The sequence below is a fragment of the Coptis chinensis genome, chromosome 3 (genome assembly GCF_015680905.1).
Source record: "Coptis chinensis isolate HL-2020 chromosome 3, ASM1568090v1, whole genome shotgun sequence".
NCBI classification, from domain to species: Eukaryota; Viridiplantae; Streptophyta; class Magnoliopsida; order Ranunculales; family Ranunculaceae; genus Coptis; species Coptis chinensis.
In genome coordinates this window covers 123,615,898-123,643,421 of record NC_141458.1, presented here as the reverse complement: position 1 = coordinate 123,643,421, position 27,524 = coordinate 123,615,898, and the positions used below count along the sequence as shown (strand labels likewise).

The window sequence follows — 27,524 nt, the reverse complement described above, 5'->3', positions numbered from 1 at the left end:
TAAAAAACCTAAACTTTTATCTACATCTAAAAAAATAAATAAAACTCTTCTGTCAAATAACAAAATCACTGACAATCCCCGAGAACCCAACTCCTTATTAAACTCTTTGACAATATTTACCTCACTCGTTACAAACAATTAAAAAAACAAAAAATATTAAACCAACTCACAATTAAAAAACCTAAACTTTTATCTATATCTAAAAAAAAACAAATAAAACTTCTCTACCAAATAACAAAATCACTCACAATCCCCGAGAACCCAACTCCTTATTAAACTCTTTGGCAATACTTACCCCACTCGTTACAAACAATTAAATATATATATATATATATATATATTAAACCAACTCATAATTAAAAAACCTAAACTTTTATCTATATCTAAAAAAACAAATAAAACTCTTCTGTCAAATAACAAAATCACTTCACTCGCTCTCTTTTGGATTATATTGAATAACACAAGTTAAAAAAAAAATGATAACATTAACGTATATAGGGCCACATTCTATTGTCTTGCTTTAGGCCACCAAAATGTCAGGGCCGGCACTGGAATGTATAGTCGTATACTTGCATTGTGGCTGCCTGCATTTTATTGCAGGCATAGCGAAGTGTGAAATAGTAAAAACAAGTAATCCCAACTAATCAGGATTAGTAAAGATTTCCCAAGTCAAAGATTGGCGTGGGGTAGCCATGTGAGACTGGAAGAGGCATCTTCTTTGAATTTGTCGGGGTTACTTCTCTAAGCTGTTTGATGTTTGGAGATAAGAGATTTTAATTAGAATAACAACTATTTCTTTTGTCACAGTTGTTTGTGGGAAAATTTGGTCAGCTTTAGGAATATTGTTTTGTTACTGAATCTCTGATTGTGATTCGTCCAAAGCTGATTAATAATGCAAGGGCCTCTAGGATGGAGTTCATAAAATAAATGCAGGTTTGTACTTTAAAAGAAAACTTAAGACAATACTGTTTTACTGTTGTGTACATCACCATTTGTATTTTTTGCATCGTGTTTGTTGTCTCCCTAAGTGAAGATTAGTTCTTCTTTCCTTTGTTATTTTGCATTGATTTCTTTGCTCTGTTTCTTACCAATCGATTTCTCCAAGAAACCTTCGGTATTGCTAAGGTCGTATTCCGAGTACAGTGAAGGTGAATGGTTAGAGTGAGACGTTGAAGGGGTTGATGGTGAAGAATCGAAGTCTTCAAGATCTCCGGATCTTGCTTTTTTCTTTGGTGTTGGAACAAGCGTTTCGTTACGAAACTGAGTTCTTTGCCACTTTGGCATATCTTTGACTAGATTATAACAATCTTGCCATATCCATAGTTTCCCAGTAGTAGCCGCATAAGTTATTGCCGCATCTGTAAGCTATGTTTATAAAAAAGAAAATCAAAATAAAAAACAAGTAGTTTATAATAAAAGCATAAAGAAAATGAAGTATAAATTAAACAACTTTGACGAATCTTATAATATCTTTGTGTCCCCACTCGCGTGGAGGTTGTTCTTCAAGCTTTTTTAGTATGACATGATATTTGTTTAAGAACGGTAAAATAAGCGACCAACGTTGTGAGACTCCTTTCTACTTACGATTTTGGTTAAAACTTTTAATTTGATTCATTCTAGCTATAATTCGTTCCTAATAAATTTGTCCCGATTGATCATTTCCTATTATAAGATCTTCTCCAATCTCAATTCACGCTCTAGTAAGAGCAATGTTTTATTCATTTGTCCAAGTTGGATCCCTACTTTGTTTTGGCTGTGACATTGAGAGTATTATGTGTGAAATGATTGAGTTGTTTGATTAGAATGTTTGGGTTGAGTGTATATAAAATGAAGAAGGAAATGAGTGTAGATATATGGATATAGAATTCCAACTGTTTTTTGCCCATTTTTTTTCCTGTTAGAGCACGCGACAATGATAGTATCGCGCTATAGTACAAATATTGTGCGACATTAGTAATGGCGCGGTGTGTTCTGGTCAAAATAAAAAAAAAAATGTTCGGATGACAGAGTGGCGTGTGACAGTGGTAATGTCGTGCCGCATCCGCATCTACATCCGAAACTGTAAATTTGCATCTACGGATACGGCTAGACAGGTGATACCTCCACATTTGCTTCCACCTAGAGATGGTTTTTTGCGAAATTCCGAATGGTGAAGGCAAATATACGGGTTATCCCTCCACCGATGCTCTTAAATTGAGTTGCATACTTGCATTATTGTTTCAGTCAAGCGACGTCTTTCCATGTGGGGGTCTGCTACTTTGCTGTTTACTATCAACTATGGGAGATCTCCAACCATGGGACTTGGCCAGTCAACCACGACAAATGCAACTTTTGGCTGCCGAAGTCCCAAGTAGTAGACTAGTAGTACGAAAGCAGAAGTGGTTGGGACTTGGGGTACATCTGAATTCAAGTGAGAAGACGATTCAGAATTCAGACTAATAACATCTGAATGACTGAATGACATGACATCCAGTCCAGCAAAATCCCATCTTACATTCACTAAATAAAATCAGAAGCAAGACACATTTTCTTCTTTAGTTTAAGCATTCTGATTATATACACTGCTTCAGTCTTCAGTGCACTAGCAAATCAGTACATCTCTCGTACAATTTTGTGTTTGAGTGATGACAGCATTCAGGTATTTTCTGTCGCTTTCCATGCTTCTCTGTTGTATTTCTTTACCACTGAGATTCCCCACAGCCCAAATTTTAGGGAATGAAACAGATAGATTAGAGCATCTTTAATGGTGATACCTCTTGAATACCAAACACTAAATTCTTGAAAATTTGGTAAAACCTATCTTTAATGGTGAGGTGAGACCTCTTGATAGGATCTTTATTTGGCGTGGTTTTGGAAATACCGCGACGTACATTTAGTGCTCACTCTTTGATGTTTCCACTGAAGTTGTTTGGTGTTTATTTAGTTTGGTAAAAAAAATTGGTGTTTTTCAAGTCTCACCATTAAAGATGGTCTTAGCTTTACCCGCCTTCAAATCTCAAATAACTCTAGACCCTTATGACGTTGCGAGTTCATGTAATGATTCTCATCATTTTGGTGAATGGGTAGGAGTTAAATGCAGTCATACACATCAAAGAGTGAGAGTCTTGGATCTTAGCTCCAATGGTCTGCTAGGGTCCTTGTCGCCTCACCTCGGAAACCTCTCTTTCTTGACGTCGCTAGTCCTTTATAACAACAGTATCCAAGGTGAAATTCCAGAAGAACTTGGTCATTTGTCTAGACTCAACATCTTATTGTGAGTAATAACTCTTTGGTTGGAAAAATTCCAAACAATATCTCCCATGTTCCAACCTCAAAATCCTCTTTCTGAGTTGCAAGTTGCAACAATCTGGTTGGAAAGATACCCACGGAACTGGGGACTCTTTCAAAGCTTGTTACTTTGGCGCTTCACCAGAACAAACGGACTAACAGGAGGAATTCCACATTCCCTGGGGAACCTTACATCACTTGAGTCTCTTTCAATATCTGAAAATAATTTAGGAGGAACTATTCCTATTACACTTGACGAATTAAAAAGCCTAAAAGAATTTGGAATTGGTTTATGTAATTTGTATGGTTTATTTCCTGCATCTCTTTATAATCTTTCAAGTTTAGAGATTATTTCCAATGCAGATAATCAACTGAGTGGGAGTCTTCCCAGTACTATTGGTTTTATGCTTCCAAATCTTACAAACTTTCTCATCGGGATAAATCGATTTTCTGGACCCATTCCAACTTCCTTGTCCAATGCTTCAAAACTCCAAAAAATTGATTTCGGTGGTAACCAATTTAGTGGAGAAGTTCCTATTAATCTTGGAAATCTGATCGACCTCCAATTCCTAAATTTCGAAGAAAATCGTCTTGGACGTGGGACCTCTAGGGATTTGGATTTCTTTACTTCCCTGTCCAATTGTACCAGTCTAGAATTTCTCAGTGTACGCGCCAACCAATTTGGAGGCATGCTACCTGCATCGGTAACTAATTTCTCAAGCATACTTAGTGAATTGTATATAGGTGAAAATCAACTATCCGGAAACATTCCTCTTGAAATTGAGAATCTCCAAAACTTGATTGCATTTGATTTGACTAATAACTTCTTCACTGGAAGTGTTCCGGCTGGTATTGGGAATCTTAAAAACCTAGGAATGTTGTATCTATATGGGAATCAGTTATCAGAGCAAATCCCTTCCTCCATAAGGAACATGCCTCAGTTATTCTTTCTTGATATGTCATACAACTTCTTGGAAGGAAGCATTGCTTCAAGTCTAGGCAACCAAATTCTGCAAACACTGGATCTTTCTTATAACAACTTAACAGGTCCCATACCAAACGAAGAGATTGGTCTATCCACTCGATTAGTTACCCTCACTTTATTACATAATTCACTCAATGGATCCATACCAGTGGAACTGGGTAACCTTCAAAATCTTCAAGGCTTAGATGTATCTGAGAATGAAATGTCTGGCCAAATACCCAGCCAACTTGGTAACTGTTTGAGCTTGGAGTACCTTTATATTCAAGGTAATTTTTTCCAAGGATCCCTTCCCACTTCTCTTAGTTCTTTGAAAGGCCTTCAAGTAATGGATGTCTCGCGCAACAACTTATCTGGAATAATTCCTAAAGAATTAGAGAACCTCTCAGGCTTAAAAAGTCTGAACCTATCTTTCAATAACTTTGAGGGTGAGTTACCAGTAAAAGGAATCTTTTCATATGCAAGTGCAGTTTCAGTTTATGGAAATTACAAGCTCTGTGGGGGAATTCCTGAACTTAAGCTACCAAAATGCAACATTCAAAAGTCTAATGTGCTCAAGAAAAAAGGAAGTCCTCTTTATTTGAAGGTGGTTGTAGGCGTACTTGTACCTTTGGTAATAGTGGTGGCCTTATTCTTTATATTCTACTTGAAGAAAAAACGTAAGGAAAACCCACCAACAGAACAGCTTATGGGAGATATCAAGAGGGTTTCTTACTATGATCTTCATAAAGCAACAAATGGATTTTCATTGGAAAATTTGATTGGTATGGGAAGCTACGGATCTGTCTGTTGGAATCTCTTGTGTATTTCTAAATACTAGTGTGTGTGTGCAAAGTGGAGGAGATAAATAAATGGTGTTCTCTCCACTTTAGTGCATAGTAGATAGTCCCACATTGGTTATCCACCACATCGGGTAGGGTTCGGGCTTGGGCTTGGACTTACTGTTGTGGGTAGTGGTTTGACCAATACCCTAAACTTGTTTTGCCTTTTTCTTGAGCAGCAAGTTTCAGTGTTCTATTAGGAGTTGGTCTCTCTTCCTCTTAACCTCTATAAATAGGACTGTGAGTCCATAGAGAGAATAGACTTGATCGAAACTCAACTCGAGAGAAAAAGTAAAACTCAAACCCGGTCCTTTTCTTCTTCTCTTCTTCAACCAACAGGAGGAGAGAGTTATATTGTGTTCTAGAGGGTAGTCGTTCTAGTGCAAAGTCGCCACTTGTTAACCATTGAATCTGTGAGGAAGGCGTCATTTGTTGCATTTACGCACCATTGGAAGGGGCTGAAATCTTTCCTTAAGGGACTGACCTAATCCAGCCTTGGTTATTCCCAATTACTCTTGTCCTTGTTTCTTCATTGCTCTTTGTTCCTTTCGATTTCTACTTTAGTTCTTTGTGTTCATACAACTATTCTAACAATCTTAAGGAAAGATTTTTGTAGTAGAACAAAGGAGAGTGCTTTAATACGACAATCAAAAGATAAGTCTTTTACTTTGAGTTATTGTTTGTGTTATTGGGTTATGACTTTATAAATTTTCTAATAATTTCGTTTTTTTTGTTAGGGAAACCAATTAAAGATTGACTATTTATTGATCTTTTGTGGTTTATCAAACCCTATATGGTTGTAGACCTTTCTCCTACGTTTGTGGGAGTCAAATATGAGATTTCTATCAAGAAAAACGTCAAAGTTCGTCTTTTTGACTGCTGCGTCACTCGTTACGGAAACTGCTATAACTTTCAGCTCAGAACTCGGTTTTGCAATCCGCTTTTTGGGTTGAAAAGCTAATTCAAAGAGCTTTCCAGTGGTATAAGGCTTGATACCCAATTCTTTATGAGCTGGTTCAGAATTACAGTTCTTTTGAACTGTTTTTTTCTAGGAGGAAAATATGGTAATCCGATTTTTCAATCGGTTAGGTATCGTATTCTTTCACTCTTTGCAATTCTTTTGGTTTGATTATATGGTGATATTCTTGCCTTGAGTTGTATGCTAGTTTTTCTTAGGAGGGAAATCCCTAAGCTTAAACTTCTTTAATAATCTAGTCAACAAATTATACGTGTTTATCACTGAGGAATTAATTGGTTTGACTAGAAGTAGTTTGATATTAATTTTCTTTGTACATATGTAGATGTATGTAGATGGTCTAAGAGAGACCTTAAGATAGTTAATATCAACCACACTCAAATCTTGGATAGTAATTATAATGTATTCAATGCATAATTGCTTATCTTTATTGAGTGAGCGTGTTGTTAGGCGATGGTTATAATTATCTTGTTGTAAAATACATGTTAGATGAAGTAACTTGTAGCTTATATCCAATATAGCATATGTTAAAGTTGTGTAGCATGCTAGTTTTGGATATTAATCATCGTGGATTTACTTTAAACTTGATAATAGTTTATTGGTAAATTTTTCTAGTTGAAGACATTAATGGATTGAGCCATTAGATGTTGTGGTAGTACTTGAGGTCTTGTTGATAGGGTATTCTATCTTACTTGAGCTCATATAAAAAAGAGGAGGTGGAGTCCTCGGTTGTTTTGCATATTAGGTGGCTAGATTTGCTTAAATATTGTATACTTTTTGTTGTGAGAGGGGTACAGTTAAAGTTTACTTTTCCCCGAACCTATGATATGATATTTACCATGTTTGGCATGAATGCATTATTTAACATTGACATGAAGTTTAACCATGTCATATATTATTAAGTAATGAGCATCGTTGTCTCACGAGAGAGGAAACAATATGGGAAACAATCAATATCCTCTTAAACCTAATTTAGTCAAGGAGATGTAAGGTAATGGTTTGTCTTCTTAGACAATATCCTCCAAATGACTATTTTAGACAAGGAGATGTAACGCTTGTAGATTGTCTTATTAGGCATTATCCTCCTATGACTATGGATAAATAGCCAAGGTGATGTACAAGTCGTGGATTGTCTCCTATGGCCGGTTGGAATGTTGAATGATGAAAAGAAGGATGATAATGATATTATCTCGGGTAAAACCTTTTTCATCTAATTCTTCTATTCTTTAAAATTCATTTGAATCACTTGTGGATTTCCTTTCATATAGATAGCATGAACATAATATGACTATGTTTAATATGATCTAGAATCATAGACTTGAGTAAAGTGTATTCTTGTCATAAGAGTGCATTTTATTGTTGTTGTTTCTTTTAGTGTTTGTAGCGGTATAATGTGTTTTGCATGTAAGTTTGATTAGGTTGAGTAACCATTGAACTGTGGGGGTAGTGACCCATATGCATGACACTTGTTTACCATAGTTCATCTCACAAGATAATTGGAAAGATAATCGAACTACAAAGTATGGAAAGGTCTTTGGCCTATCCAAAAATGTTTCAAAATGTGGGGGTGTCTTGCCAAGGCTATTGTGAATGAATCTAAAAAAAAATATATATATATATATATTTTTGAGACCTAGAATTATCAAGTAGATGTTCATTGGTGAAACTCATAATAGTGATGTTTGTTTTAGGTTGTCATGAGTGATAACAATTTTGTAGATACCACACTATTATTGAATGTCTTATATGCTAATTTTATTGAGGTTGTGCTTTCGGAAATTGGCATAGAGTGGTTGAATGTTCATAATGAACTATATAAGATAATCCCATTATTTCTCTGACAAGAAATTTGGAAGACTATCAATGAGTATTTCCACCATTAACGGTGATGATGTTTATATGTTTCTTAAGGAAGATTCATTAACCTATAAGAAAGTTGTCCGTCATGAGAAGTGTCTTTTTGAAGGATACAACTCCTATAAATTTGGACTCTTGATTTATTGGGGGATCTATAGGTTGAATTGGATTTTCAAGAGAAAACTAAAAGCGTGATAGTTGTATTGCAAAATACAATGTTAATAATAATAGCCAAGGGGTTTCAATCGGAGACAAAATTTATACTATTTTGAAACCTTGCTCATATAACTAGAATTTCTTCTACGAGAATTCTAAAGACTCTAGTTGAGTAGTTGTCTTGGAACTACAATACCAAGTAGTACCGTGTGATGAGCTGAAGGTATACAATTTAGTTAAATCTTTGTATGAGTTGATTCAAGCGCCTATAAATGGCATGAGCAATTCAACAACATATTAGTGTCATATGGATGTCAAAGTACCGTTGTTGATAAAAAAAATGTGTACTTTCTTTAGAGCAAAGCAAGACATATGTGTTAATCTCTCTTTGTTTAGATGATTTAATATCATGAGTGCTAGCATTGAGAATGTGTATGAGACAGAGAAATTCCTATTTGAAACACATCATAAACCGTCATTGAAAATGATAGTTTATTATGTTGTTAAACTCATTTCAGAATCGTTATATTAGGTTGTCAAGATGTTGACGCGTTTGAATATGGTTGAAGGCCACAGTACCTTAAACCCGACCGCCGGATGGTATAGGGGAATTTCGGGCACTCTGAGAATTGAATGGTGGTGAATATAGGAATTAAAACTCATGTTGGTCTCATTATATTGTTATAGCACTTAGTAGAAATATTTTTCATTGAAAAGTATGGGTATTATGATAGTAAGCATGTGTTAACACATTTTGTGGCAAATATCCATCTTATGAAAAATAATCTCCTTGTGTTTTCTCATACTAAATATGTCAATATCATTGGTAGCCAATTGTACTTGATGGATAATGTATGTGAGACATGGCATTGCCTACATTAATGACATCTTGGTGATAACCCATTGTGTCCTTATAAGGAACTTTGATGTATATTGTCGATTATCCAAGTACTATAGCAGAGCCATTGATTATGGGTCGATATTTAGTAGATTTCCATCATTGTTAGAAGGGTAATATGTTATAAACCTGGATCAGTAATGTTTATGTGTTTACCTTTGGTGGAAATTGAGTGTCTTGGATATCATCCAAGCTAATCGCTTTAGAAAAGGCATGTGATGATCTTTGAGTGGGTTAGCAACCTCTTGGCAAATCTTCCCATTGGCTCAAAACTTGACCTCGATGTATATATGCTTTGTTGTCTCATTATTGAATAGCTAAAACATGTTATCTTATGTGCAATGGGAAAAAAAAGAATACATGTAAGTTGAGATATAACTTAATCAAGCGATTGCTAGAGATTATGTTAGGTTGGACTTAGTTTGGCCACATGTCTAACCACACCACCTTCTTTGGAGGCAAGTGGTTATCGTCGAGGGATGGGACTTTGCCTTAGATAGAGGGCTTACAATCGACGTAGACCCCCACCTATGTGATTGGAAATCCCATGAATTAGGTTCAAAGGGAAAACAAGTCACCTCGCCGCTCGGTATGCTATTGTCTTTCTTTGAGGCGCCCCCTTTATGACTAGATAGCATTATTGTATACTTTGTATAACTTGAATAGCAATGAGAAAAAGGATGAGTTATTTTACTCTTAATGGAATCCATAGTCCATTATTTTTATGAGATAGTGTATTTTAAATCGCTATGTACACTTGATGGATATCCACCTACGTGAATGTAGAACGGGTGGGTTCTTATGAGTATTGTGCAAGTACTCTAGAGCATTCACATAACACGAAGCCTTGAAGGGCCAAAAAGCGTAAACACCGAAACGGGCATATAATGAAAGAGCAATGTGGGTGCATGTCCTCTATTTTACTACAAGGAATGTTGGTTCAAAGATTTTTAATCCACCACTTTCACGTATTATAAGATATGTTACCCTATGATTTGGTTCAAGCCCGTAAAGCACCAATTATCTTATGCATTGTTTTTTTTCGATTCTCTCCGGCATTTCGTTAACCCATTTCTTTTTGTAATATCCTATTCCAAAATAGTGGGGGACTATTAGTATTTTGAAATAGTGGGGGATTGTTGGAATCTCTTGTGTATTTCTAAATACTAGTGTGTGTGTGCAAAGTGGAGGAGATGAATAAATGGTGTTCTCTCCACTTTAGTGCATAGTAGATAGTCCCACATTGGTTATCCACCACATCGGGTAGGGTTCGGGCTTGGGCTTGGACTTACTGTTGTGGGTAGTGGTTTGACCAATACCCTAAACTTGTTTTGCCTTTTTTCTTGAGCGGCAAGTTTGGTGTTCTATTAGGAGTTGGTCTCTCTTCCTCCTAACCTCTATAAATAGGATTTGTGAGTCCATAGAGAGAATAGACTTGATCGAAACTTCAAACTTCGAGAAACGAAAACTCAAACCCGGTCCTTTTCTTCTTCTCTTCTTCCTGTCGGCCCAGAGAGAGTTATATTGTTGTTCTAGAGGGTAGTACGTTCTAGTGCAAAGTCAGGCTGCTGTTAACCATTGAATCTGTGAGGAAGAGCGCCCTTTGTTGCATTTCTCGCACCATTGGAAGGGCGAAATCTTTCCTTAAGGGCTGACCTAATCAGCGCCTTGGTTATTCCCATTCATTTGTCCTTGTTTCTTCATTGCTCTTGTTCCTTCTCGTTTCTACTTTTATTCTTTGTGTTCATACAACTATTCTAACACTGTCTACAAAGGAATTCTCCAGCAAGATGAAAGTCTTATTGCCGTGAAGGTACTCAACCTCACGGATTCTAGAGCATCTAAGAGTTTCATGGCGGAATGTGAAGCTTTGAGAGAAATTCGTCATTGAAATCTACTCAAAATCCTAACAGTTTGTTCAAGTGAGGATTCTAATGGTAACGATTTTAAAGCTCTTGTTTTGAAGTTCATGCCTAATGGAAGTCTGGAAAGCTGGTTGCATACAATTTCCGATAGAAAAAATGTACCAAGAAGTTTGAACCTCGACCAAAGATTAAATATAGCAATCGATGTAGCTTCTGCTTTGGATTATCTTCATAACGAATGTGAAAGACCTATTGTTCATTATGATCTAAAGTCGAGCAATGTTCTTCTCGATGAAGACATGACTTCTCACGCTGGGGACTTTGGGTTAGCGAAGTTTCTGTCCAAGAGCACTAGCACTTCCAACATAAATGAAAGTAATTCACTTGCTATTAGAGGCACCATAGGGTACATTCCTCCAGGTACATTTTTTTTTTTATTACTATCAATAATTGTCGCTGGTTCTATTTTACATACTACGGAGAGATCGGAATTGTAATTAAATGATCAAACTAGAATTTTGACCAAACCAATTTTTGACTAACAAGTCTATCAATGAACTGCAGAGTATGGCATGGGTGCGCAAGTGTCTGCAGAGGGCGATGTGTATAGTTATGGGATACTTTTGCTAGAGATTTTCACAGGAAAGAAACCAACAGATCACATGTTTAAGGAAGGGCTCACTCAGCATGACTTCTCTAAAACGGCTTTACCTCAACAGGTGATGGACATAATCGACACACGTTTGCTAGAGGAAGATACTCCGAAAGAAGTTTCCAGTAATCCAGTAAATGGAAGAATTGAGTGCTTAAGTCGCATATTGAGGATTGGAGTAGCATGTTCAGATGAACTAATGATTGAGAGAATGAACACCAAAGATGTCCTCAAGGAATTGCATTCAATCAAAGAAACACTTTTTATTGGAACTGATCAATAGGAGTGAACTTTCTCTCAATATTATATAGCACATACAATTTGTTGGGGTTTTATAGTTTTAGAACTGCGTAGTATACGTTTTATCATTCTGTTGTATGGCACAGTATATAGTAATCTGTTTTATTGTTATCATTTCAGTATCTTCATAAGCGAAAGAAGTCTCCATGGCATATTGGCATGTCATTGGATCTTCTCTTTGTGTGGGCTTGTACTTGTATTTTTGTGTTTTGGGTTGGGCTTGGATTAGACAGTTGGTAACGTAATTCGAAAGACAAATGTGTGGGCAATAAAATTACATGCCGTATCCAGAGAGTCAGAAAGGGGAGTGAAGAGTGATCAGTTGGAAGTGAAAGAAGTGGTGCCCTCAATTTCAGTTTCTGTTTCTTCAGACCAGATGGAAAATCCCAAAGAAAAAGTAAAAAAATCATTCGAAATAAGCGGAATACTGTCCAAGCTCCCAAACCCAATCTTCATCGAGATCCTATTACGACTACCGATCAAGTCCCTATGTCGTTGCTTGTTTTTAAGTAAAGCATGGTACCATACAATCAAACATCCAAGCTTTATCGAAAAGTACCACGACAACAAAGTAATCAACAACAACAACACACCCCCTTGTTTTCTAATTCAAGATGGTAGAGATTTTCGTTTGATTGATAATGAAAGCTTGGATACTTTTGAAGCCCCTATATTTTCTTATCCAGCAAAATCACCTAAGCGATTGTTTGATATCTATTCTTGCAATGGCTTGGTCTTTTCAACGCGCCGCGGTTTCATTTATGATAAAGAACCTTACATCATATGTAATCCGATTACTGGTGACCACATTGTTGTGCCTAAACCTCCATTGCATTGGATTAATCGTATTGTTTTTGGGTTTGGATTTGATCCAGTTTCTAAAGTCTTCAAGGTTATAAGGATACTAATTAATTTGGTTGATAATCTGAGGAATGACTCTAGAGAAGAAACAGCAGCTGAGGTATATACTTTGGGCACAGACGAGTGGAGATCCCTAGGTAAAGTTCCTTTCTATTTTCCGCGTTACAGTAATAATAATTACGTGTCGCCGATACGTGACAACAATGGCTCAGATATTTTGGTGAATGGGGCTTTACACTGGATAGGAAGCTTCTCAAACAGCATGACGGCTGAAGAAGTTATTTTGTTCAAGTTGGATATTGAGGAATTCCAAAAACTTCCACTGCCTCCCGGCTTAGGTAGTGCTGCAAACTCTAATCGTTTTTTGGTGGAGTTAGGAGAATGTCTTTGTGTTGTTCATGTGATTAATGCAGAGTATATTCGGATATGGGTGATGAAAAATTATGGAGTTGAATCATCTTGGACTAAGGAATATGTTATCAGAATTACACAGATGGATAGGGATTATCGCATTGACCCTATTCAACCAGTTCAATTGATGAAAAACGGAGAAATGTTGCTTCTATGTTCTGACAGGCGGAACAGTTATCTAGCTTATTACAATACCAAAACAAAAACGTTTAGGTATACTGATACTGGTTCTCTTTGGAGAATATTGCCTCATCTGGGGAGCCTCATATCGCCAAGGAAGACGGGTTAACAAAGATAGAGGTAACTGATATTATAGTCTGACTTAAATATTATGCTTGTATTTTGCTTATATGCTTTCACATTTTCAATCTTTGTCCAATGATCATATAATTCCGTGAAAATTGTTGCTGTGTTTTTCATGAACGTTGTTGACTAAGAGTTCCTTGCGGATACTTGACATATTGTTTTTTGGTATTATCAGATGTAGTTTGCTTAGGATGTATTATCATCTCAAGTGAACCTCATGTTTGAACCCTAAATTTTGTAAAAAAAAATAGTTTTGACAAAGTAACAAGTGGTGGGTAATGATCTTAATGGTTTATTGTGCAAACAAATTGTCATTGTTTTCATTTTACATAGCAAAGGGGCGCAGTTACGCCCACATTCCCATGTTTATTTACAAAGGGAAAATACAAGAATATAATGGGATATGATGATAAGTGTATTCTGCTACAGTGTTACTGTGATTAGTAGCACTATATTAAGAAGACTTTAGAGGAGGAAGGGTGAAAATGACTTGTAAGATGAAATAGTGGAGAATATAGAGATGTGATCTAAAAATGGAAGTAGCGGAGTTCACGGTGTTGGAGGAGCGGAGAAGAAAGAGAACATTCATATTGTTATTGGCAACTTTAGAGACGGGAAAGACGGACAAAATGTTAGAAACTCTTTGTGGAGGCATCAGTCGACTTATTTTCTTGTTTCTCTCATTTACTAAGATTGAAGAGTTCCGCCTAGTCCGAAATTGTCGGGTTACATCTCTAAAGCTGTTTGATGTTTGGAGATAAGAGATTTTAATTAGAATAACAACTGTTTCTTTTGTCACAGTTGTTTGTGGGAAAAATTTGGTGACTTTAGGAATATTGTTTTGTTCTTGAATCTCGATTGTGATTCATCCAAAGCTGATTAATAATGCAAGGGCCTCTAGGATGGAGTTCATAAAAATAATTGCAGGTTTGTACTTTACAAGAAAACTTAAGACGATCTTGTCTTTGTATTTTTGCATCGCGTCTGTTGTCTCCTTGGTGAAGACCGGTTCTTTTTTCCCTTTGGAAAATTTTCTATAATAGGTCCTTTTTACCTTTGGATCTTTGTGAAGGTTTTATTTGTCGATATTTCGATGAATGTGAATTGTTTTGGACTATTTGCATCTTCCACGACATCTGAAAGGATGGAGTGAAGGTGTCCAGTGGCCTACTTATCAAGCCGTGGGAGGTTGGGTAAAAACTCTTGGGGTTAGAATATGACCTTCGCCTGGGATGTAGGGGCTAATGAAGCAGAGTTTAAATCTCTTCTATCATTGTTGCACCTTTTCCATTACTCAGGTTGGGCTGTTTGTTCTTGCTTCGTTGCAGTTTGGTAGCTTATGAATTAAAATTCCTCAAGAAGTTGTCACACTTTTTTTGTTACTTCCAAAAGTGTGTGTTGTGTGGTTTTTTTTAATGTGAATTATTACCCAACAACCTAAAGAAGGGAAAATAGTGTCTAGACTCCTAGTGATAAAATATTTGATGGTTCTTACCTCTACTTTGCATTAAGATGTCCTTGGTCATTTGAATGCATCCTTTCCCTTATAGTTTTCTCACTCATTTTATCTTATATTAATATTTCTTCTTCATGTTTTTCTCACCGGGTATTCCTTTTAAATATATTCATTTGAACTGCATTGGGCAACTATGACATCTGTTCTCTATCCTCATTTTATTTTATTTATTTATTGGTTGGCAAGCCTGTTTTAAATGAGATCAGTAACTCATTGTTGCTGGCAGGGTCTCTGGTATCATCACCCAAAGGCTTTACTAAATTTACTAGTTGACACTGCTCTATCCTGATTTTATTTTTGAGTAATAGGCATAATAGAAGAAGACGTGTAAACAACCTCACGAACCACCCCATTTTATTTTTTAAATGAGCAAGTTTTGGTATCAGAAATGAAGGAAAGAGTTACATTAGGATGTACAGAACAAAGGAAACTAAAAAAGTGACACCTAGAAAACGAAGCACCGTTGCTGGGGAAGCATTTCTTTTGATATACCAATAACACAGACCCACCCCAATGGCTAACTTTTTAAGAATTTCTTTTTAATTTTGTTAGTTCACATAATTGGTTAGTACTGTAATTTCTGTCGTTGCTGCTTCATTGTATTATTTTCTCCTTTATTTAATTTTTTGAAGGTATCGAATTGGTAATTATGATCGCAGTAAGGTGAGTATAGTGAGTGAAGTAGCTGAATGTGAATATCCTGCAATGGTTCTGTTTGATGCAACTTAGAGTTAGCGTCTCGATACTACAATATTCCTTTCGTTGGAATTATAGATAAGCAAACCGGGTTGCGGACTGGTCATGCATCAGATGCACAATGGTGTTTAAATCCTCTTCCAACTAGACCCGAAGAGCAACATTTTGTAACAACTTTTGTTCCCTCAACCTGTTCACTTTGGTGGCTTAGTTCTTTCTGAATCTTTAATCTCTGGTTTCAGAGGTGTAACCTTTGAAAGATTCTGTTAATATATATATATATATATATATAAGGCCAACTCTCTTTTTTTTTGTTACATATATATATATATATATATATATATATATATATATATATATATATATATATATATATATATATATATGTGTGTGTGTAACAAAAAGAGAGTTGGCCTCCCAACGTTTTCGAATCAGGACATTAGTCCTGCTTGGTCTCTGTTACTCTGTAGGTTGGGCAGATGAGAAAATACTGAGTCCTAAACAAAATATATGTCATTTCTGTAAAATATTCTCTTTTGAAATCAGAATCTCTTGAGATGATTGTAATGATTTTTACTCGCTGGAGCTCGTTGGTTTACGGTTTACACCAGAATTCTTGTCATCCTGTAGTCCGTTGAAAGGATGCTTATCATCACGCATACTTCGATGTGAATACAGACACGAAATATTAATGAGACGTCAATCCTGAACAAGTCGATGTGTTCCAGTGGATGTTTTCAAATCTGTTTGTAGCTTTTGATGGTGAAGTAGGGACTTTAATGGAGACGCTCTTGACTTAGCCTTATTTTGTTGCTCTAACAAGGCGATTGTCAGATGTTAATTGTACTCCAGATTTACTATGATAAATTGACTATATTACAGAATTTTATCTGCATCAGCTCGATTTCTTTTTACTTATTCCAGACGGTTAACTGTGCCATCCTTCTGGAATTTAATTGTTTTGACTTTTGAAAGAAACTGTTAATATTATTCCCCGCTCCTTGGGCATGGCCTTGTAAATTATTAACTAATTTATTTTGTCTTAAATGTTTTCTTTTTTCTTTTCTCCGGTAATGGGACATGGCTTATTGTAAGCAATATTCATTGAATAATCTTGAACATAGCAAATGAGATTAGTATGGTTAGGAATGCTTCCTGGACAGTCACTAGTAGAGAATTAGAGATGGTGTTCCTTCTATGGGAATTGCTAATAGTGTTGCGCACTATACACTAACTCAAGGCTAAACATCAACGGTGAACAATTTGTTTATTGGCGTGTATGTAACAGGGTATATCAAAAAAAAAAAATTGGTATTGTTGCACCGTGAATGCAAGAGAGACTAGGGCCTCCATATCTTAGGTTGCATCCAAATTATAAATAACTAATAACTTAATTAATTAGTTAAAACTCAATATAATAACAAATAAATAACAAAAAACTTACTTATATTTCATCAAACAAAAAAAGAAGTAAAAAACCAACGCCCAAAAAAGCCCAAAAAAAACCGACAACTAAAAAATTCACCTTCTTCATTATCAATCCTCTCTCTCTTTTTCTTGTTCCAAAATTCAAGATGTGTTTCCCCAGCAAAGTGACGCTGGGAAACTAACCCATCATCAATGCCACTTTTCGTATAGAGCCAAGTTTGGTGCGAGATATTATTAGTGTAGGTGAGCAAGTGGACATGCATATATGCAAACAAAATTCCATCACGAAATTAAACAAAGACGGTAAATTTTAATTAAAATTGTAGTGAAGTTCATTTAGTACTTTGCAAGTTAAAAATAGCCAGATAAATAGACAACGCACCACATTATACTTCCGAAATGTTGAAAATCATTATACTCTTACGAACCAACTAGCCAAACCCTAAAAAGTTAGAGTAGGAAAAAAATGGACAGAACGATTCCAACAATTTTTCATAGCAAATAATGAGACAACAGGAATCAGTTCAAAGTTCAATTCTGTAGACGCAAACGTGACAACCACCAGACTGATCGTAACCACCCTAGTCAAGGCATCAACATTCAGTCATGCAAGCTTCTTTACAAAATTATGGACGCTTACGATTATTTCATCTCTTTTGGTGTATTCTTGACAGGATCAAAAAATATTTCAAGTTTTCGACATGCATGAAGTGACGGAAAATATTTAATATATCAGACATCTTCGCCAACAATGGCATCATATCATACAACTACATAAATCGAAGTAAATGCTAAAGAAGTATAAGAAACGAGAAATGGGGAAGGGAAAACAGATTCTCCTTTCTGGTTTTTAAATCCCACAAAGTAACCCAAAAAAGACGTTCACTTGCCTAACAAAGAGCCCGTAAGCCAATCTGACGTGCAGACAAAATAATAACCTGAGGGTAACATAAGGATTTGTGTGAGATGTCATTCAACAAGTCCTGTCTCAGCAAGCATTCAAGGAACATAAAGTGTATTAAGGCTTTGGAAACAGCTGAGTCCTAATTACTGTACTACATATACACGCATACCTTTTTAGGTACAGTCATTCATCACAAGAATTCTAACTTGCTCATTCATCACTAGAATAAGGATTACCTAGACAATTCTTATGAAGTTACAATCCTTTTATCTTTCAGGGTGAACTTACTGCAACCGTATTCCGGAATCCAAAGTTTTGAAATAAGCCCTGAAGCAAAATGAAAGGTGGTCATTGAGCAGTGCATATAAAGAAAGAGAACTGAAGGGTTTATATGACAAAGGAGTACTTCTCGTACCATGTTGTCGTTGATAGCAAAGGCCACGCAGTAGTGATCCTGAAAAGCACTTTTTGGCAGAAAGGCTTCTGTTAGAATCAACTCTAGTCTGCTTAATATAAGGCTTTGGAATAATTATTATCTCAAAAAAGAATTATCAAACTATCTACTCACAGAGTACACATAATGCACCAAAACCAAGCCAATTGTCATAAACAAGTAGGATTTAAAGTTCATTTATCTATAACTTACTTATCTCTGCAGTTAATGGCGTACGGACAAACTTTAAACCAACCTCATATTACAGTTGCAAGATGCACAGAGGTTCGACCAATCTTTCTGTGTTTGGGATAGTACTGGTTGGTCTGAGACTCTGAGTTGATATATTTTGACCAACAAAAGATTGGCTAGGCTTGGACACAGGCGTTGGTCCATCTGGCCAAATGGAACTAATAACCATGTCAATTCGTCCAAATATAGACGAGCTGTTCCACTCTCCTTTTGTTATCAAAAGATCATATAAACGTGCATATAATCGTTTGCACAATATCATTCACAAATGACGCCCAACTTTCTCCTTGTGGAGTCGCAATTAGGGGGATAATGATCAAGTAATTTAATCAGTAGCTTCGTGTGAGAACGCTCTACGTGGATTAGATGACCTACTCCAATAGTAATAACAGTAATACTCAAAACTTTAACTTATTGTCTGTTTACTACAAACCTTTTGACTAGTTATATTTGTAAGTTAAAAGAGCCTAGCAATTCTGGTAACAATGCTAACAAGAATTTCTGCAAACTTGCCTGCATCATGTTCCATTCCTCAAACTCGTTAAACAGTTCCAGCCGTTCCATCCTAATTAAGTTAAGACAGAAAAAGGATTACAGTTGGGTATCTCTCAAATGATAGTTTCAAATAGAACCAAATAGAAGAAGAAGCAAAAGAAGGGGGGAAGAAACAATTCATAAAATGGAGAAGAAGAAGAAATCTCCGGGTTTCTCTGTAAACCGGCGAGGCAGCAAAGTGAAGGGTACACCACAACCCATAGCACGAGCATTATGTTTCTCTTTGAACATCCACCATCAAGGAAGGGATGCATTAGATCCTTTATCGTTAGGACTACTTGCTTTCCTGAATATTTATAGAATCTTCTTTTGCTTGATAAGAAAATAAGAGATTTTTTTATTATGTACTAATTCAATATCCCTGACATGGCATGCTCATTAACTATGGTTTCAGGATTTGTGCTGAGTTGACTCACTTACACAAGTAGAATAGATTTCACTAGCAGTTGGTCAATAGTTTAGGATCTAAGTTACATTGACACGGACACGTGTGTCCATATCCGACACGGATATGGAGTGTCTGACACGGCGAAATATAAAAAAACTAAGGTATATCACACACAATATGTGTCCGTGTGTGATACGGACACGTGGATACGTATCCGACACAAATTATTTTTGAAGTAACATAGTTTAGGATGCTAGGCACGCTCTTGCTGTTCTTTTCCTTTTGTTCCATTCACATCCAAATGTCTAAGTCCCATAGTCTGAAATCTCAAAGAATTGACCAAATGATAAACTGTTATTTAACTACTGGATTTCTTTCTTTGTTTCTTTCTTTGATGGGCAAACTGGAAATCTCCTTCACCCTACTTATATATCTACTTAGTATTCTTTTCTTTTTCCTTGTTTTGGAGTTCTTAAGAGGTCAGCTGATCAGCTCTATAAATAGTTGTAATGCTTTTGTATGTGCCTATCTATATTCCCCATAAGTCTATCTTCATTACTTAATCAAGATAAAAATCATTTTATCTGTTTTTTAAAATATGATTATTATCTTGAATGTCAAATCTTTCACGTTCTCTTGTAAACATCCATACACTCAGCTAAAAAAAGTATTTCCACTAAGTCTCAGATATGAAGAATCAATTTACCCGCGTCTTTCTTGTGGATCTAGAAAATTGCTATAAACCCTCGACATGTCCCAAGCAACCACCTTATGAGAAAAGAATAGCTTGAAAAATGAGAACAATGAATTGTAAAACTCTAAGAAGATAATATAGCAAGAAAACAGAAATATCAACTACGTTCACAAATTCAAAAGTAAAGCTTCAATTGCAGAGCAGCTCCAACAGAAAGGAAGTGGAAACAAAGACGCCACAAAAAATAGTCACAAGTCCATACAATAATATTATCCGTCAGGTAAGACAAGGAAAATAAACTATCTACTTTGGCAAGTAGGAGGTCCAATGAGCAGATTTATACAAACGCACCAAACATCATTTCTGTATAATTTATTAATTCTGCAACAAAAGCATAAAGGAAATATCCTATTTCTGTCTTGACAAAATAACCACCATTTTTTTTTCCCTTGCGAAGAGAGAAATTCTCTGCTTTCCCCCTCTTCACACTACATGAGGTTGCACATCTCTTTACATAATTATACTGCGAAAAATTTGATCACCGAAAAAGACAAATCAGATATAAGAAATACCTGCCAGCCCTGATCAAGAAATAATTTTTCTTTAGCTTGTAATGTTGGAGTAGCATATATGCCTACAAGCCCACATCCTCGACTCTGCCAATTATATTCTTGAAATTACAAAACATAATTAGTGATAATAGAGGTAGCTAGATGGCAGGTTTTGATGGATGCTTCACAATGTAAATTAGCTTATACTGAAACAAGTAAAAATTATCAAACACAGATCCTGTACAAAGGCTGGCCACCAGGACCCTCCACAGAAGTTGAACCATTATGTGAAACAGACCTAAATATTTCTCCTCCCTTAATGGTGACCACCCATAGCAACCCCTACAGCTGCTTGAAACTCATCTATGAAACCACATGGTGGCACTCAAAAGGTCCCCGTTTAGCATAACCCAGGTGAAGAATTCAACTGGGTCTTGTCAAATCTCAATGAAACTGGGTACCAGGGCTCAGAGAGTTTTATGTGAAGTCCATAAGTAAGCTCACAATCCAACTGGTAATTTCCTATTTATTCACTTATGTTTTGGTTAATCTTTTAGAGTTGGAGAGTTAATGTTTCAAGGTGCCTTAAATTTTGATCATCAAAGTGTAATGTAGTGATTTACAGGGCTGTTAGAACTTGGAATAATAGCCATGGTTATATGAAGCTTCCATCTCTTAGAAATGGCTCCCATAAAGGCTACAGTATGTCTGATGTTATTCATTTCTATCCTTCAGCTAGGAGAGCAGTTGGGACCAACTTGAAGCCACACATAATGTTGGGATATTAATACAGTAAATAAGTGTGATACTGAATTATCCACCAAAAGAAAAAAACCCAAAATCGCATAGAAACTCAGTGATCTAAACAAAAAGTTTCCGCCAAAGAGATTCTTTCATCTAAACATTTAGTCAATTATACAATGACACGTAACAGAAACAAAATAAATCACACACCTTCAAAATAAAATGATAAATGAAAAAAGAAATGAAATTAAATCAAAACCTACTACCTCTAAGTTCATCATCATTTGCTGGCCAAAAGCATCATCTGGGTGAATCTGTTAGGCAGAATGAAAATATGAACAATAGGTTGCAAAATAGCATCACTACTAATAAAGCATTCTGTAGGAAGAAAAGAATGTTGAATAGAAAATATCAGGATGAACCTGCTCATAAATGAAAAATATTGCAGTGGAAAATGCTCTTGAAGCCCAGCTAACTATATTGCGAGTTGAATCTGGATCCAAGTATATTAGAACACATTCTGCAATTATGAATGTCGGTAAGCTGATGACAAAACAAACCCAGCTTTCTCAGTTATTCCCTTAATGTTTACTTAGACAAGCCCAGGCCAAGAATATATTTATCCCAATAAACTCATATTCGTTCGACAGGAAAACGTTCTTCTCAATTTAGTCAAAAATGTTTCTACCAAACCGCATAGTACAAATCGAAAAAAGAAACTTCACTTGCGTAAACCTCTGCATTACTATAGATAGTGAGAAACTGACAACCAAGAGGATAGATTCTTAGTTACCTTGGTTTGGTGATCATCTACATATTAAATCAAGGAGACTTGGAGTTGAATATGTGAAACAAAAATAATTCCATACACACCTTCGATCCAACTGAGCTAGATTTATGACATCATCTAACTTTGGTATTTCACGCAAATCAACCGGAAGAAGCTTGTAATGATCACTGAGTACCTCACCTTTCTCTGCACAATTACACCACAACATTCAGTGCATGAAGAATAGTATAACTCAATAGGATTAATTATCAAGTTACCATAAGACTACTAAGAAATGAATACCTTGATTATATTTTCAATTAGAACTATGATGTGATATAGGTTCTCTAGTTATAGCATGATATGAGAAGCAGATGCAGCCCTATTAGTATCAAGGTAAAGTTCAGAAACATATGCAAATGCACATGAATAGGGCAAAGGGGGAGTCTGAAAACAAAGTCACATTGCGAGCACACGAATGTTGTTTTCCTACATTTAATCTCAACGAGTATGCGAACCGTGCTACGCATCTGTTTTTTTTAAATATTTAAACCTGTCGCTCTAACATGTCTTTGATAGTATGATTTTTCGAATTCTAGTTATAATCTAAAAAATAATATAAAAATATTAGGAGAGGTTGAATATAATTTGAGTAACGTGAATGAGGTTTTCTAAATTATTTTAAATAATATGAAGCTAATTCTAATTTAAATAAAATGAGAGAGCTTTTGGTAAATTGTTTAAAAAAGAAGGAGCTGATTAGAATTATTAAGGGAGGTGATTCTAAAATCATAAAATAGAGAGATTACAAATACACAGTTTGGTTGAGAATTTTTCCTCCTAAAATACGGCTATTCATATAGTGTAGAGATTAGATTAAATTTACAGTTATAATATCAGACAGCAAAAAAATAGTTCCCTTTTCTGACTGTACTACACGAGATCTAAAACACTCCTGCTAGTCACCTACCAAACAAAAATGACAAGCCTAAACGGCTAAACACATACACTGCTATGTGACCTATCTCTCGATAACATAAAACTACCAAATTGCCCTCTGACATGCAGCAAAAATGAGCTAGTAGTCCTAGGCTCCTAGCACACTGATTACTAAACGAACAAGATACTACTGAATAGTCCAAATACCACACCTCTTTAAATCCAGTTCCACATATAAATGAGGCGCAAATCCATCATCCTGTAACAAAAAAACATAACTACACATAAAATGCACTGAAAATAAGATGTGGTCTCGCCCAAATCGACATATATTCTCATCAGGGGAGTTGACAAACTGCAGAAGCGAAAGAAGGTAGTATCGAAACCGGCTCAATATCACATTTTCTTTGGCTTTCACATTTGAGAAATTGAAGCAGCATCTTCGGCAAAGCAGCCCAACGAGCGTAATACCCTTCAAAAAGCCATTTGCACAACCACGTCAATTTAGAAAAATATGGAATGTACAAATTTTAAATATATGGTTTGACATATACCTCGGTTAATTATCGGGGATCTTCTCACTGGCATTCTTACAAATAAATGGATGTAGTCATCTTTCATGTATTTCTTTTTCACACATGACCTGAAAATTGGTTACAAAAGGTTTGATTAGTAATAAAAAAAGATTTTATTATTATTATTATTATTATTATTATAATAAAAAAAGATTTTCATTCGGAATTCATTTCAGAAAGTAAATTCATGAGTCCGGTAAATTCATGAGTCCAATAACACATAATGCATGAAAATTGTGATATATAGTCCGGAGAACACATAACTTTCTGCCATAAGCCACAAACAAGAATAGAGTCTCAGTTCCTGATTTTATATATATAATAGATACAAAAAGTTTAGATGGATAAGATATTTGAGGAAATTGAATTCCTGGTCCTGCACGCGAATTTACAAATGTTGTCGTCGAAACCTTACGGATGTAAGGCACACGCGAACTTGCAGATATTGTCGTCGAAACCTTACCGATGTAAGGCAGTGGTGGCCCTGAGGCAAAGCGACCCAAGCGGTTGTTTTGGGCCACCAAACCAAAACTAAAAATAGGGGCCACACTATCATCGGGACAAAACAATAAACTTTATAATAAAGAGTTCAGTTAGTTGTCACTTATTTGGGACAAAAAATAAACCAAACATATTTAAGAAAAAAAATAAACACACGATTTCAATTAATCTCTCAATACCTGAGAACCCAACTCTTTATATTAAATTTTTTGGCAATATTTACCCTACTCGTTACAAACAATTAAAAAAAACAATGAACTAACTCACAATTAAAAAACCCAAACTTTTATCTATATCTAAAAAAAACAAATAAAACTCTTCTGTCAAATAACAAAATCACTCACAATTTCCGATAACCCAACACCTTATTAAACTCTTTGGCAATACTTACCCCACTTTTACTCGTTACAAAAAATTAAAAAAACAAAAAACAAAAAACACTAAACCAATTCACAATTAAAAAATCAAAACTTTTATTTATATCTAAAAAAACAAATAAAACTCATTTACTAAATAACAAAATCACTCACAATCCCCCAGAACCCAACTCCTTATTAAACTCTTTGGCAATACTTATCCCACTCCTACTTGTTACAAAAAATAAAAAAAAAAACACTAAACCAACTCACAATTAAAAATCCAAACTTTTATCTATATAAAAAACAAATAAAACTTACCTCACCAAATAACAAAATCACTCACACATGATCCGAGGAACTCAACTCCTCAACTCCTTATTAAACTCTTTTGCTTAATCACCGATCCCACTTTCGTTCAAAACAATTAAAAAAACAAAAACACTAAACCAACTCACAATTAAAAATCCAAACTACTTTTTATCTATATCTAAAAAAAACAAGGGTTATATTGACATACCCCCACCAGTTGCAATTAGGATACCCCCCATAATAATTGAAATTAGAATTTCCCCAACTTGACAGTCAATAGGAGTCAACCAACGGTTTTCCGGTTTGATTTGGTCAAAGATCATGAATTGTCCTAAATATCCTTTTTCTGTGGAAATTACGAAATTAGCCATTGACACTGTTTAAAGCCCACGACTCAAAGCCCAAAATCGATATTAGACACTGTTCAGATCTGGTTTCTCTGATTAGCGCCTAAACAAACCAATTACTTACTAATCGAAAAATTAATAAATAAATAAAATAAAAGTTTAATCACAAACTAGAGCTGTACCCCTGCCTGTCTCTATAATATCACGACTGAAGAAACATGGAAACCTCTAGTATGACCACCTTCAAGACCCCCGATCCTCCACACATACCCGCCCCTCAAACAACACTTGCTTGAGACACTCTAAAGCATGAAGAAAAAGTAAAACCCACACACTCTAAAAACATCTTATTTGTTTCTTCTTCTACTTCCAAACTTAGTTGAGAGAGAGAGAGAGAGAGAGAAATGAGCTTTGAGCTAGTTTAGAGTGAACTGTTCACTTGCAAATGCTATCATGGCATTTGGTTTCAGAACTGATGGTTTACTTATTAGAGTGTTTCTTGTTGCTGTTATGCTTCTTCTCACTTCTTTGAGCTTCATTGCAGCTGATACTGATGACGATGACGGTGAGATTGATTTCTTTTACTTCTTCTTCTTCTTATGTTGTCCCAGTGTGTTTTTCATCAAAACAAGAGTGCAACTTTTCTTCTTCTGAAACTTTCTTTTTTCAGCTCAATTTGACCCAATCTTATGTCATTTTCACTGTTGAATCGTCAAGTCCCATGAGCCAAGTCATCCCAAACAGTTCCTTCATACCTTCAGCAGATGTCATCAAGAAAAGGTGTCAGTATAAGCACTTCTTCAGTAAACAATTGGGGAACACATATCCGTAGTAACTCAAATCAAGAGTTCACAATCAGAAACAAACCAACAAGGAAAATGAGGGTAACGAATACTTACGAACTCCCATCAGGGAAAATGTAGCTGACCCATCTAAGGAACTCCTCAATCCTATCAAGCTCTTCAATGACAGACTCGGGGGTGGAAATGTCAAAATGATTATCCGGTATCGCGGGGTAATGTTTCTGATACGGTAAATAAAAAGGAGCAATAGGAGGATCTCTCCCTTCTTCAAGTTCATCAAGAACAACATCCCAATCATCAGCATCAGCCCAAACAGGATCCCAACCAGGTTTCTTCATATCTAAAGGTGCATCAGCCCAAAGTTCTTGTAAATCTTGTTCAGTCCATTTCTCTGGGTCTTTTGGGAAATCAAATAAGTCTTCATGGAACTGAAACTCTTTCTCTTCTTTTTCTCTTTTCTTTTGCATTTCTTTGCTGTTGAGTACTTCATCGAAGAGTTTAATGTGGTATTGTGGCGTGTTTGTATCTATTGTTCTAACCTCAGAGAAACCAGATTTGAACAGTGTCTAATATCGATTTTGGGCTTTGAGTCGTGCGCTTTAAACAGTGTTAATGGCTAATTTCGTAATTTCTACAGGAAAAGGGTATTTAGGACAATTCGTGATCCTTGACCAGTCAACTGACAGAAACTGTTGGTTGACTCCTATTGACTGTCAAGTTGGGGGGAAATCCTAATTTCAATTATTATGGGGGTAATCCTAATTGCAACTACTGGTGGGGGGTATGTCAATATAACCCAAAAAACAAATAAAACTTCTCTACCAAATAACAAAATCACTCACAATCCCCGAGAACCCAAATCCTTATTAAACTTTTTGGCAAAACTTACCCCACTCGTTACAAACAATTAAAAAAACACAAAAAATATTAAACCAACTCACAATTAAAAAACCCATAATTTTATCTATATCTAAAAAACAAATAAAACTCTTCTGTCAAATAACAAAATCACCATACAAGTTTAAAAAAAAAAAAAAAAATTGATAATATTAACGCATATAGGGCCACATTCTATTGTCTTACTTTAGGCCACAAAATGTCAGGAATATTAGCGATGTAAGGCACACGCTGTGAACTTACAGATGTTGTTAAATGCATTACACTTACATATGTTAGTCACACGCGAACTTACAAATATTGTCCTCCAAAAGTTACAAATGTAAAATGGGGAATGTTTCTACTTGTTAAACGTGGCTGATATTTAATCTAATGATGTTGCCATTATTCTATTGTATTTTATTTTGGTTGTATTTTATTAAATTTACTAGATATAACCCGTGCCTACGGCACAGTTTGTTATGAGGTGTTTATTATGTTATTTGTGGGCATTAATCTTGGTACACCCTAGT

The 27,524-nt window shown here is 35.6% G+C and overlaps 5 protein-coding genes across 5 annotated transcripts; 3 read left to right on the top strand and 2 right to left on the bottom strand.

Moving 5' to 3' along the window:
• The first annotated feature begins 3,299 nt into the window (after positions 1 to 3,299).
• Positions 3,300 to 10,848, top strand: LOC147514100 (LRR receptor-like serine/threonine-protein kinase EFR). Its single transcript, XM_086598994.1, has 2 exons — positions 3,300 to 5,013; positions 10,733 to 10,848. The coding sequence occupies exons 1-2, from the start codon at positions 3,300 to 3,302 to the stop codon at positions 10,846 to 10,848; spliced, it is 1,830 nt and encodes a 609-aa protein (XP_086455120.1).
• Positions 10,791 to 11,857, top strand: LOC147514099 (putative LRR receptor-like serine/threonine-protein kinase At3g47570). Its single transcript, XM_086599595.1, has 2 exons — positions 10,791 to 11,242; positions 11,387 to 11,857. The coding sequence occupies exons 1-2, from the start codon at positions 10,927 to 10,929 to the stop codon at positions 11,755 to 11,757; spliced, it is 687 nt and encodes a 228-aa protein (XP_086455721.1). The 5' UTR covers positions 10,791 to 10,926; the 3' UTR covers positions 11,758 to 11,857.
• Positions 11,858 to 12,003: 146 nt separating this feature from the next.
• Positions 12,004 to 15,854, top strand: LOC147514098 (F-box protein At3g07870-like). Its single transcript, XM_086597526.1, has 2 exons — positions 12,004 to 13,346; positions 15,501 to 15,854. Exon 1 carries the CDS (start codon positions 12,151 to 12,153, stop codon positions 13,333 to 13,335), a length of 1,185 nt encoding a protein of 394 aa, XP_086453652.1. The 5' UTR covers positions 12,004 to 12,150; the 3' UTR covers positions 13,336 to 13,346; positions 15,501 to 15,854.
• Positions 15,855 to 15,956: 102 nt separating this feature from the next.
• Positions 15,957 to 22,511, bottom strand: LOC147514097 (leucine carboxyl methyltransferase 1 homolog). The gene is made up of 9 exons (XM_086598993.1): positions 22,387 to 22,511; positions 21,936 to 22,056; positions 21,780 to 21,827; positions 20,791 to 20,874; positions 20,231 to 20,292; positions 19,095 to 19,146; positions 18,312 to 18,350; positions 18,185 to 18,223; positions 15,957 to 17,930 (listed from the first exon to the last, which is right to left on the bottom strand). Exons 1-9 carry the CDS (start codon positions 22,509 to 22,511, stop codon positions 17,883 to 17,885), a joined length of 618 nt encoding a protein of 205 aa, XP_086455119.1. The 3' UTR covers positions 15,957 to 17,882.
• A 3,364-nt stretch (positions 22,512 to 25,875) lies between these two features.
• LOC147514096 (protein TIC 100-like) lies at positions 25,876 to 26,653 on the bottom strand. Its single transcript, XM_086599594.1, has 2 exons — positions 26,212 to 26,653; positions 25,876 to 26,067 (listed from the first exon to the last, which is right to left on the bottom strand). Exons 1-2 carry the CDS (start codon positions 26,580 to 26,582, stop codon positions 26,025 to 26,027), a joined length of 414 nt encoding a protein of 137 aa, XP_086455720.1. The 5' UTR covers positions 26,583 to 26,653; the 3' UTR covers positions 25,876 to 26,024.
• Between the last annotated feature and the right edge of the window lie 871 nt (positions 26,654 to 27,524).

Bases quoted from the DNA above. Each gene is read 5' to 3' on its own strand.
- LOC147514099 (XM_086599595.1), top strand. From the start codon at position 10,927: ATGCCTAATGGAAGTCTGGAAAGCTGGTTGCATACAATTTCCGATAGA. The intron at 11,243-11,386 runs GTACATTTTTTT...AATGAACTGCAG, and splicing joins CATAGGGTACATTCCTCCAG to AGTATGGCATGGGTGCGCAA.
- LOC147514096 (XM_086599594.1), bottom strand. From the start codon at position 26,582: ATGCAAAAGAAAAGAGAAAAAGAAGAGAAAGAGTTTCAGTTCCATGAA. The intron at 26,068-26,211 runs GTAAGTATTCGT...CATCTGCTGAAG, and splicing joins ATTTTCCCTGATGGGAGTTC to GTATGAAGGAACTGTTTGGG.
- LOC147514097 (XM_086598993.1), bottom strand. From the start codon at position 22,511: ATGTTGTGGTGTAATTGTGCAGAGAAAGGTGAGGTACTCAGTGATCAT. The intron at 22,057-22,386 runs GTGTGTATGGAA...TTTTGTCATCAG, and splicing joins CTAGCTCAGTTGGATCGAAG to CTTACCGACATTCATAATTG. The intron at 18,351-19,094 runs GCAAGTTTGCAG...AGTGCTTTTCAG, and splicing joins AGGAATGGAACATGATGCAG to GATCACTACTGCGTGGCCTT.
- LOC147514098 (XM_086597526.1), top strand. From the start codon at position 12,151: ATGGAAAATCCCAAAGAAAAAGTAAAAAAATCATTCGAAATAAGCGGA.
- LOC147514100 (XM_086598994.1), top strand. From the start codon at position 3,300: ATGTTCCAACCTCAAAATCCTCTTTCTGAGTTGCAAGTTGCAACAATC. The intron at 5,014-10,732 runs GTATGGGAAGCT...CTGTCTACAAAG, and splicing joins TTCATTGGAAAATTTGATTG to GAATTCTCCAGCAAGATGAA.